Source organism: Callithrix jacchus, chromosome 18 (assembly GCF_049354715.1).
Source record: "Callithrix jacchus isolate 240 chromosome 18, calJac240_pri, whole genome shotgun sequence".
NCBI classification, from domain to species: domain Eukaryota; kingdom Metazoa; phylum Chordata; class Mammalia; order Primates; family Cebidae; genus Callithrix; species Callithrix jacchus.
In genome coordinates, this window is record NC_133519.1 from 33,024,032 (window position 1) to 33,036,729 (window position 12,698).

Sequence of the window (12,698 nt, forward strand, 5' to 3'; positions counted from 1 at the left end):
TGTGAATACTTTTTTATGTTCAGGAATTGTGTATTCCTTCATGCATTGTGAGTTTTAAGTACATCCTGTTCTGTACTTTGGCAAAATGGGCAACTGAATGAATCAAGAAGTACTTACCCCACCCCGATTCCAACCCAACTGCTTTCTTCCCAACGTGTTAGCCATAATTATCTTTTACTAAAGAGATATAAGAGAGAAGTAGTAATAATAGACAGTGTGCATTCAGTGCCTTCTATGTGTTAAGTGCTTTATATAAGATTTGCAGGGTTTCTGTCTTAGACATGAAGAAGATGAGTCTGAGAGATGTTAACTGACTTGTCCAGTACCATCAGTAATAGTGTTCCAGAGCTAGGAGTTAAACTGACATCTGACCCCAAAACTTATTTCAGGATGGAAAGTAGGAGAGAAACTTAAGTGCCTGCCATCCTCCCTGTGTAAGGGAGAGTTCCCAGGACTATTACAGTTGAGGGAAACATGGCTGTCATTTGAAGTGGAAATTTGTCAGCAGATTCTTATAGAAATGGTGGATTTAAACATGTGGAATGATAGGATTTTATGGGTGGTGCCGAAACTCTAACTGCCATGCTTGATTAATGGCTTCCTGCAGAAGTGTAGCCAATGTTGAAAGAAACTGCTCAGTGATTTAAGGCCATAGTCGTCTTGTACTTTTGAATCAGTTTATGAGTATTTAGTATGTTATTTTAAGAAGTTGATGATCATGTTAATAAACCATATAGTCACATTAAAATTTGGCTTAGGGCTTCATCCTCTAACACAGGAACAGAAAACCAAACACCACATGTTCTCACTCGTAAGTTGGTGTTGAACAATGAGAACACATGGACACGGCGGGGGAAGAACACACACTGGGTCCTGTTGGGAGGTGGGGGTCAAGGGGAGGGAAAGCATTAGGATAAATACCTAATGCATGTGGGCGGGGCTTAAAACCTAGATGACCTAGATGATGGGTTGATAGGTGCAGCAAACCACCATGGCACACGTGTACCTATGTAACAGATCTGCACATGTATCCCAGAACTTAAAAGAAAAAATGGACTTAGAGAAGAGTTGTTACAAAAAGTAATCCTATAATGGAATGTAGTTGACCTTCTACTGCCCTCTTCTGGGGAAGAAGAGAGAAGTTCTTGATCTTCAGAGCTTGGCCTATTTGTACCCACTATCAACTTGAAGGTAGAGACCAGGACTGAATTACCACAATAACAGCAACAACACTAAAAGTAGTACTAACAGCATTAGCATTGTGCTAATAAGCATTTACCATCTCACTGATTCCTCCCAACAATCCTGTAAAGTGAGAACTATTATGAATTCCATTTTGTAATTGACTAAGTCAGGGCTCAGAGATGAAGTATCTCAGGTTCACAAAGCTTGTAAGGGATGAAGTCAGGATTCACACTCAGGCAGTCAGGCCTTATTTAGTACCACCATGCTGTGCTGCTGCTTTGTGTCTTCAGGTTCTAGCACATGATGTAAGTATGCAGTGTGTTTTGAGGCTTTATGGATAAATTCTGAATATACTTTATTATAGAGTAATCATCTTGTAATTGATAATTCAATAAACTACTGTTTTTCCCGCTTCTAGTTCTTGATCTATGCTGGTTATTTTGCACTCATTGCTGTGGTTTTCCTGGCCAATGGTGCAGTCAGTATTATGAAGAAATACAGAAAGCCGGAAGATCCAGAATCAAGTTCTCAAGTAACCACTTCATAATACACTGCTGAAGGGCTTCTTATACCAAGAACTCTGCACAGCAGCTGCCTGGATGTATTTGATTTTTTAAAGTGTAGACATATATTTATGAATGTGCATTTCATGGCTTCAAAGCAGCCACTTGGACTAATACCTTTTTTCCTGGTGTAACATGATACTATTCAGAGGAGCCAGAAGTGAAGTTTATTTCATGGATTATTTATGAGAGCTAATTTAAGGATGACTTTTTTTTGATTCAGAAGTGAACTTGATTTTAAAAACCAAGCAGTCAAAAGCAATTAAGCAGCACAGGGCATTGTATACTTTATTAGCAAGTGGGTTTGGTGTTTTGTAGGTCACATGTCTGTATCTACTTAGCCAGATGTTTGGCCTGGTGGGACCAGGGCTTCACAGAGGCCATAAAATGTTACAAGTCACGATGGATGGAAATGTGTTCTAACAGCATCTGCCTCTATTCAATTCTTATTTCTGTGTTACTCGTGCACATTGGTGTTTCTATCACTGGCAATATTTGCTCTGGTTTAGTGTTCTGTCTTTTAAGGTGTATGTGTCATTTCTAATTTTAAGTTATTTTTTTAAAAAATCATTGAATGTTTTTGATTCCCATCGTGACAGTTACGTATTTATGTAGCATTTGTTTAGAAATATATTTTTGCATTATTCATATGCTTCCCAGAGAAGCTCATTTAGTTAGAAAATAAGGCAAGTTTTGAAGCCTGCTAAATGAAGAGACCTAAGAAAGCTTAAGGTGGGTTTGCTTGTCTTTAAATCTTCAGTATGAAGGGCTATTAATTCCAAGATGAAAAGTTCATATGTGGGCTAAAGATAGAAGTAGCCCATTTGTATTTGCATTCTCTTTTATTTCCAAAATAAAATGAAAACTTTTTAAAAATAATTTCATCCCTATTTGTAGTTTTTGTATTAATTTGTTTTTCCTATCCAAGTAAAGATGTCAATAGGAATTGGATTCATCCAAGGTCTTTTTCATAAACTGAGCCTCTTTTTAATTATTTCAATGGGACAGGAACAAGGATAGATGTGATTCCTGCATTTTTTACCTTTAATCTGCCTTTGTTTCTAAAGGTAGAACATCTTGAATATTTGCTTAAAATTGCTAGTGATTTCATTACCAAGTTACTTGAAAAGATGTTCTGTATGCATTTAATTCTGAAATCAGTCTACCAAGGGGCTGCTAGTATATGTGAACATGAAAACTATTTTAAAGCAGACTTCATTGCCTTATCTTGAAAAGAATCTAGATAGGTGCTTTTAACTGGGGTATTAACTTTGTACAAATGACACAGCAAAACAGTGTTAATAATAGTGTATCAAGATTGCAAAATTCATGTACTCATTTGGTTTAAGCAGGAATCCTAGAAGCAAATGAATACGGATAAGAATAGGTCATTTCTGTTCACCGTCCTTTACAATTAAGGAAAAGGAAAAGAACACTAGCTAAGGAAGGGAAAGGGAATTGATGTCATAAAAGTTGCAACCTCCAATTTTATATTGTGTCTGTTTTGTTGCTTTGTTTGTGCTATATTGGGAATTGTTTACTCTGAAACAAGTAGAAAAGTGCTGTTTGAGGAATTAAATCTTTCTTTTAAAGGAATGTGGTACAAATTGTTCACATTACCAAAGCAATATTTCCCTAGAATTTAATTCAAAGTTTGTGGCAAACAACCTGAGCCTTTTCTTACATAAGTTAAGAGTATGTTCACATCTTGGTATATGGCCGTATTTGTAGAATGCTGAACCCAGTGTGCAAGTTGTACCGTATGCAGTTTTACAAATAAGTGAAAATAATTTGTTGTACTTTTTCAATTCTGTATAGATTATAAAATTATTTTTATTAAATAAATATTTTACAGTACATTTTATCTTTTTAATCAAAATTGTTTTAAATTTATCTTTTGTTTCAGTAGGAGCTTTAGATTATATCTTTAAATATTTTAATAATTTCACCTAGAACAAATTTCATATTAAGTCTTCCCCTGTCTAACCTGCCTAGTTAGCCTTTTGTTATTTTTTGATTATTCCATTGCTTTGTGATCTTGACCTTTGACTCTTCCCCCTTATTTCAGATGTTTCCCCCTTTTTTTCTGGCACCACGTCACACTGTTTATTTTTTTGGTCTTCATGTTGGCAATGCTCATATCTCTTTTTAAAGCATTCCTTCTTAAAAAAAAAAAAGACATACACTCTCTGTGATGTTAACTGAATTTTTAAAATAAAGAAAAAGCAAGAGCAGAAAGTACCACCTTGTTCTGAAACTTCATAGCCTCTGTCCCACCTCACATTATTCTAATACCAAGGGAGCAATCTCTGGCCATGAGTTGAGAATCGTTTGTCCATTATATCCCAGAAACCAAATCAGTCTTTCCTTACAGTTCCCAGATGAGTACCAGTCTTTAAGATACCATTTCAAAATCTACTTAAGGCATTGATTTCACTGCTTATCACCAAAGTCTTAGAAAATTTTCATGTAAAAACTTTTAAAAATATAGTTGTATAGCCCTACAGTTTCATTTCCTGTGTCTTATTATGTTTCACATTGGAAGCCTTCGGAGCAGGGACCATGTCATATTTTTGTCTTTTGTTGCAAAACAGATTTTGGTGTCATGTGAACATTGAATTATATAAACAATATGTGATGGGACTCATCATAGCCACCTGCCAATATAGTAGTTAAATGCTCTTTTTACATTTTTAAGGAATCAGGATTTCTGTCACTCAGGCTGGAGTACAGTGGCGCAACTGCAGCTCACTGCAGCCTTGAACTTGTGGGCTCAAGCAGTCCTCCTGCCTCAGCCTCCCAAGTAGCTGGAAATCAGAGGTGGGTACTAACAAAACCTGGTGAATTATTTTTTTGTAGAGATGGGGTCTCAATATGTTGCCCAGGCTGGTCTTGAACTCCTGACCTCAAGCAATCCTCCCACCTTTGCCTCCCAAATTGCTGGGATTATAGGCGTGAGCCACATTGCCCAGCCTTATTCTTATTGTATTTTTAAATGCAGTCTACATAATTGGAGTTGTCATTTTAAAAAAGCACATCAGACAGCACAGTGGCTTACACCTGTAATCCCAGCACCTTGGGAGGCCAAGGCGGGTGGGTCACCTGAGGCCGGGAGCTCGAGACCAGCCTGGCCAGCATGGCAAAACCCATCTCTAGAAAAACTAGAAAAATTAGCCTGGCTTGGTGGTGTGCACATGTAGTCCCAGCTACTTGGGAGGCTGAGGCAGAGGTTGCAGTGTGTTGATATCATGCCATTGCACTCCTGTGTGGGTTAGAGAGAGAGAGAGACTGTCTCAAAAAGCATATCAATGTAAAATATTAAGATTAAAATGCCTATTGGTCTCTAGTCCACTGGATTCAAGGTACTGTTGTGCTTAAATGATAGAAATGGGATATCTATTTATTTTACCTATTATATTCCCCACAATTAATACTTTATATTTGTTTAACATGTTATCTGTTAGTAAGGGCATTTATTAACATCATCATCGTTGATTCTTAAAAAGGTCCTTATAGGAGTACTAATTCCTCTACTTTTTTCAATAAGTAATACAGAAGGGAGTTAAAAACATTAGGTTTGCCACTCAAAGCTGTTATATGTTAGCAAAATCACTCTATTGAGCCTCAGTTTTCTCATCAGTAAATGGAATGATACCTCATGGAATTGTAAAGAAATGAGCAAACATAAGAGAAAGCACCTGTCGCAGTGCAGGCACTGAGTAGGGGTTTAAGAAATGACTTTCCTTCCCCTTACTCTCCATTTATAACTAATTTGTAGCTATCAGTTTCAACAGTGCACTCTCAAAAGAAACTTCTTTGAATATTTCAATCAAAATGAAAATGATTCAGAAGCTTTCTAAATCTTATTTTTAGTTCATATTTTGGAAAGCACCTGTGGGGATACAGAGAGAGAAAAAAAACATGATTCTTTTCGTCAAGGACCCGTAAATGTATAATTGGGAAAGTTAAGTAGAAAGGATAACAGGTACACAACTGCAATGCAAGATGTGTCAGGTATCGTAACAAAAGGCTTGGGTCTGGAAGAGAATGAGGACAATGGGAAAATCGAGTGGCCTCCTGAAGAAGGTGGCAATTAAGTTGGCCATGCAGGATGGATAGGATTTTAACAGAAATGTGGAAAGGGGAACTGTGTAATGGAGAAAGTGTATGAATGCCAGAAAGTGCTGGAGATGGGTACAGTTAACAAGGAATACGTGTAGAGGCGTAGGATGAGATAGAGTTGGGAAGACCACATAAGTCATTTTATAAGGATTATTAATTGGAGATGGGGATGGAAGGTATGACTAAGCTTATTTTTAAGAAATTTAATCTGGCAGAGGTGGATAGGATGAATTGTACGGGGAGATACTACCTAAAATTGCTAGCTGAATTGCCATTGCAATTGGCTGGGTGTAGGTAAGGAAGCCCTTTATGACTTAAGGCAGCGGAAATAATGAAGACAGGACTGATTTCAGGTTGCTAAATTAACATTCTACAACGTGTGTTTACGTTTCAAAAAGTAGCTCAGAAAGTTTAACCCGCCAAGATTACACATCTATGAAGTGGATACACCGGGATTCTGATTCCCACCCTACTTGGCAATTTGATGGTCACTTTGGTCCAGGTTCCACTATCAAGTCTGTAAGGTCTTAACAGCAGTGGGGAGGGATGGGGGCAGTAGACCTTGCTCAGAAAGCAGAGCTCAGAAAACAATGCTAGGCAGGGCAAGAGCAGCTGTCAGTCTGTCCCACAATAGGTGGGTAAGTGGCAAAGGAGTGAGGTGTCTTGGGGTCCAATTTGTGCGCGTGGAATGAGACAGAAAACCTGGAACCCGATATTCCGGCCAACGATTCCCTCCTTCTGGGCTTGAGGCCAAAGACTGGAAGCCGGTTGCCAGGACTGCGGCAAGCCCAGCATACTCCTTCTCGGCGCACCCTTCTCCGTGCACCCCTTCCCGTGCCTGCGCACTACCGGCTCGCCGGCCAAGGGCGCTCCCGTCCCTAGGCGATTTGCGGCTTGCTCCGCTGGGATGGTGTTACCACCCGGGTTTCCCAGGAAGAGGCTCTCAAGACGAGCCAGTGCAGGAGGAGGAGTCGAACTCTGGAGAGCCTGTTTTTTTTTTTTTTTCTTTTTCTTCTTTTTTTTTTTTTTTTTTTTTTTTGAGATGGAGTTTCGCTCTTGTTACCCAGGCTGGAGTGCAATGGCACGATCTCTCGGCTCACCGCAACCTCCGCCTCCTGGGTTCAGGCAATTCTCCTGCCTCAGCCTCCTGAGTAGCTGGGATTACAAGCACGCGCCACCGTGCCCAGCTAATTTTTTGTATTTTTAGTAGAGACGGGGTTTCACCATGTTGACCAGGATGGTCTTGATCTCTTGACCTCGTGATCCACCCGCCTCGGCCTCCCAAAGTGCTGGGATTACAGGCTTGAGCCACCGCGCCCTGCCAGAGCCTGTTTATAAAGCCCTAACTGTGCTGATGTTGACCGTTCCCAAAAGCCACGCCAAACCCCAGGATGAAGAAAAACCTCAGTGAATATCAGGTATTGGGAAGGGCATTGGCTGCTGTCTGTAACTTTTTAAACGTCTTAAGTGTTACTGACCGCTACAAATCACCCACTGAAATAGTTTGTTATTGAATTGTCTTCCTTAAAAGTACGTGAATAAAGGGAGGGTGGGGGGAGAAACAACTCTTTCCAAAGGAAAATCTTACCCTTCAGAAAATTCTTTCAGAGGAATCACAGGCCCAAGTGCTGTCCCAAATGCTGAAATGTTAACAAAAAAACCAACAAACGATTTAATGTTTAAATATTTAAAACCTCTAAGTTTCCTCATCTATTTGATATAGTTCTATCTTTTGATATAGTTCTATCTGCTCCTGCATCTTCTCCGCCTCTTCCTTTTTTTCCCCCCCCCAATTTCAAACTGCATAACTTGACCATTATTCTCCATAGGATACCAAAAACCATGGAAGACTTCTGATGTTCTGGGAGGGTTGACAAAGATGGACCTTAAATTCTAGATATGTACTAGTCTCTAGGATCGAACACTTGGAGAAAACAGCTACGGAAATTCTTGCTTGTGTCTTATGCTTGACAAAGTAAAAAGCGATATACTAGAGTATAGCCATAATGGGAAATTATCCATGTAACCAGCAATAGGCCCAAAGGTCTGTTTTTGTCTCCAACCCTTGTAATTAACTCCCAGTTATAGATTTTTCTTTTTTATCCTGTGTTCCCCACCCTACTATTTTATCTGCATTTTGAGTTCCTTTCCTTAGGTATAAATGCCATACCTAAATATGCTTTGCCCTAAGTCGTGTTTCTATATCCATTTTAATAACAAGACATGGTTATGTTAAATGAAAGGATTGCAGCATTAAGCTGGGGATTCTGGACCCAGCTAAGGTGCTCCCAGATGGTGCTCCCTCGCTTCTATCAGAAGCAATATTTTAAAAATCATCTCAAGAAATCATTTCCTCTTAAGTCTCTGCATTGATAGAGTTGTGCACAGTGTGGACTAGGAAAGCACAGGGAAGGGGACACCTTAATTTTGAATAACTAGCCTCTTAGAAGTGACCTAAAAATAAAATCTTATTTCATAAGGCAAATAAAATTTTGCTAATTGATTTTATGTTTGGCAAAATTCTGGTTCTAAGATTATTTTATTATTTCATAGTTTCAAAAGCATTATGTGTTTATGGTAGGAAATTTGGAGAAATAAGAAAGCATAATGAATAATTATTGCCCTTTTATTTTTTTACTCACTGCTGTACAAATGAGGATGAATAATTGTTTTAATATTTGCCAACTCTAATCCCATATGCATGATTTTTATCCCCTTACAACCCCCAAAAAACCACAGTAGAGTATGAGAAGTTAATAGGACATTTAAAAAATCATCAAAGACATAAACAACCACAAGGAAGAGTCAGCAGAAACAACAAATAGATTAAGAGTCTTAATGATTTTGGATATTGGAATTATAAGAGATATGTGGTATAAAATAAATATGTATATAGATATAAAAGATGAAATCATAGAAATGAGCAAGTACCAAGAAAGTAACAATATGACAAGGCTGATTTGAAAAAGAACCTATAGAGGTATTTTAGAATTTAAAAATAGAAATGTTGGGAAGCTTCCAAAGTGGTAAACACATCCCCCCTGTGCCAGGAGAGTGCCTACTTCAACTCCATGGGAACAGAAGCTCCTGCACGCAGGACCCTTCTAGATTTCCCCTGTGAGCCTTTTTATTGAATTGTTCATTTATATCTTTTATAATAAACTGGCAAACATTAAAAAAATAGAAACATTGAAGTTAAAATTCCATGGATAAGATCTTATAAATTGCTGGTGGGAATGCAAATCGGTACAACTCCTTTAAATAACATTTTGGCATTCCTTTGAAGTTAAATATATGCATTTCCTATGACCCAGCAATTCATCTCCTACATATATATATAGGATGGTGCACAAGTAATTGAGATTTTGGCCATTACTTTTAAATGGCCAAAATCGCACTTACTTTTGTTCCAGCCTTTGGTTGGAGCAGCACTTTTCAATATGGTAGTCACTAGCCACTTGTGACTAGTGAGTACTTAATATATGACTATACAGGAATGAAAATGAATAAACCAGAACTCTAAGCAATAATTTTAGTCAATCTTAAATAAAACACAAAGACACAAAAGAACTAAGACACAAAAGAATCTTTCAATACAGTTTGTTCAAACTATTGTTTAAATATACATACATTGGTGGTGAAAATAAATAATTATCATAAAAATCTAGCAAGTGTTTATTTCTAGAAAGATGAAGGAAGGAATACTTAAGAAGGGGCACACAGTTATATGGTACTTGTGTTGCTGACTTGGAATATAGTACATGTATATTTGCTACATAATTATATATTTATGTTCTTTTTGTATATTTATCAATTTCATACTAAAACATGTAAAAAGTTCAATGGCTAGATTAAACAGCAGATCAAATATAGTTGAAGATACAATTAGTGAAGTGGAAAGTAAAACAGAAGAAATTACCTAGTACAGTAATTTCTCAATGCCATGGATAGGTTCTTGGAAACTGCATCTTTAAGTGAAATGATGTATTATATCCTATAGGAACTTAACTCTTGTTTATATCAATTAGCTGATAGTAAAATTAGTTTAATTATACAGTACATCATTTTTCTTAAGGTTGCAGTTCCCAAGAAACTGTTGATTAAGTAAATACTTAACTGCATGCAGCAATGAGACAAGGAGATTAAAAAAATGTAAGAAGAGGTCAAGATATATGGTGAACAGAATGAAAAGATCTTATATCACAGCCTCAGAAAGAATGAATATTAAGAATAAGAATTTAGCAAAACTGATGAAAATCATGAATCCACAGATACAGGAATCACAGTGTATGCCAAGCAGGGTATCTAAAAACTACTAGACATATAATAGTTAAATTGCAATTAACTTAGGACAAGGAAAAGATCATAAAAGCAGCCAGAGGGAAAAGACAGATCATGTGCTAAAGAATCAGCTAACAACCATTTCTCAAGAGCAACAATGGAAGCTAGAAGGCAACAGTAATAAAATTGATGAAAGAAAATAACTTCCGACCTAAAATTGTGTACCCAGAAGAGTGATCTGTTAAGAACTGTAGTGCAGTAAAAACATTTTCAGATTAAAAAAATGGAAAAAGTTCATACCAACAATGGATTATGTCAGGAGGAAGGAACAAGACCCTAATACGAAAGTCTCACATACAAGAAGTGAGGATGAGAAAAAAGGATAAGCATTGAGATAAATCTAAATGTCTGAGTCCAGTTTCTTTTGTTTATAACAGAATACCTGAAACTGGGTAATTTGTAAAGAAATGGAATTTATTTCTTACCATTCCGAAGGCTGAGAAGTCCAACGTTGAGCGGCTGCATGTGGTGAAAGCCTTCTTTTCAGTGGGGACTCTCTACAGAGTTGAGTTCCATGACAGTGCAGGGTATCACATGGCAAGAGGACTGAGCATGCCAATGTGCTAGCTTAGGTCTCTCTTTTATTATGAAGCCACCATTTCCTCTCCCATGATAACTCATTAATCTGTTAATGGATAAATTTTGCCATGAATGCGGGCCCAATTTCTCAATACTGCCACATTGGGGATTAAGTTTCAACATGGGTTTTGGAGGATACATTGAAATCACAGCACTAAACAGTCATTAACTTTAATAACTAATAATGATGATCTATTTTGTTTATATTTTAAAATATAAATATAAATGAAGAGTGTATAAATTGGGCTTATGCATGGTGCTTAGATACAGCAACCATGCAACTTGGCTTTGTGAAGGGTTGTACAGTGCATCTGTGTTTCCCACCATAAACCACTGCCAGGAAACTCAAGGTGATGATCAGTTTAGCGGAAGTGAGCGTTAAGGAGGAGCTCTAGAATAGTTTGGCAAGGATCCTAGCTAGTTGCTGCAAAAATTGAAGCAAAACCAAAAAGAGAGGAAGGAAGGATAAATCTTCAGCCAAAAACTTGCAAAGGAAAATGGGAGCAAAAGGCAAACAGGCTAAAATGGCTATCTAAGAAACTAAAGAGAATTTTCCTGCAGAAAGTAGAGAAACTAAAACTGAGGAGGGTCTAGCCTCTAATTAAGAAGGAGAGGAAAAAAAATCAAATCTGATTAATATATTTACCAAGTCTTATCGTTCCTCTATCTTCTTTATTATAATCTGGATGAATATATTTTATTACTTATGTTGTAATCAAAAGATTTTTAGAATAGTTCTAAAAATAAATAATTTAGAAAGGAGTTGTGTGTGTGTATAAGTACACAAGTGTGTGTGTGCACACATACACACCTGCATGTATGCACTTTTAAAAAAGAAATGATGTTGTAATTTTTCTGTACAACCAAAAATGTGAGGATGTCAACATAAGGGAGGATTTGATTATATTGGGTGTTAACTGTGTTAACTTATCATTTTATTGGCTGCTAGGGAGGGCAGTTTTTATATCTTATGAATTTAACAAAATGGTTATTAGGGAGTCACAATTATCAACTAATACATCCTAGTATTTTAAATTACTTAATGCCTATCTCCATGTTCTTGCTTTAAAAAAATAGAATTTCCCCTAAAGAAAACTGCTCCCTAACTTTGGCTCTCTGTATATCAGAAATGTTAAAGTTTTGGGAAAGATTAGAAATTTTGAAGTATAGCATGTATGATACTAAATTGTTAATTAGTGGGCTTTGAACCTAACACTTTATCAGTATTTGAAGTTACTAGTGCCTGATATATTTTGTTAAGGAAAGTTTGCCTCTAGCTTTAAGTTGGACAGTCACTGGAATTACTGTTTATAAAAGAATGGAATAATGCTTTAGAAAACTTACATTAGGGCTTGTTTACAAATTATCCATAATGGCTGTGGACTGACTGAATAAAGTCTCAATTATGAAAGAAAACATTTAAACAAACACTTACAAGCCTTGAAATAACCCAAATATCTATTGACAGGAAAATGAATAAAAATTTAGTATCTTGTGATAATGGAATGCTATACAGCAGCAAAAAATCAAATGACTATAATTGCATACAGCAATATGTATAAATTTTAGTGAATAAACTGTTGAGTGAGAAAAAACAAGTAGCTGGCTATCTATGTTGTATTACACCATTTCAAAAATAAAGTTCAAAATCAAGTATGTAAATCAAACAACATATTGGTTAAGAATAACACATGTAACTGATAAAACTTTAAAGGAATGTAATAATATACTTAAAATTTCTGATAGTGGTTATCTTTTTTGGTAAGACAGGGAGATGGAATGGGCAGATCATGAACATTAGTAATGTTTTTAATTTTATAAGTGAGTTTTATTATTTCATACTTTAAAATTTATATGCCTATATATTCTTTTGTATGTAACAAATATAACATTTTTACATTATATAAA

At 36.6% G+C, this 12,698-nt stretch overlaps 1 protein-coding gene and 1 long non-coding RNA gene across 2 annotated transcripts in view; one reads left to right on the forward strand and one right to left on the reverse strand.

The window, feature by feature from the left end:
- Nucleotides 1–3,627, forward strand: part of SLC19A2 (solute carrier family 19 member 2) — a 21,349-nt gene extending 17,722 nt beyond the window's left edge. Inside the window, exon 6 of the mRNA XM_002760382.6 lies at nucleotides 1,604–3,627. Coding sequence (XP_002760428.1) covers nucleotides 1,604–1,732 — 129 coding nt within the window. The 3' untranslated portion in view covers nucleotides 1,733–3,627. The remainder of the gene's footprint in view (nucleotides 1–1,603) is intronic.
- Nucleotides 1,600–12,319, reverse strand: LOC144580268 (uncharacterized). The gene is made up of 2 exons (XR_013529558.1): nucleotides 10,637–12,319; nucleotides 1,600–7,510 (listed from the first exon to the last, which is right to left on the reverse strand). It is a non-coding gene; the product is annotated as an uncharacterized LOC144580268 (long non-coding RNA).
- Nucleotides 12,320–12,698: the final 379 nt, after the last annotated feature.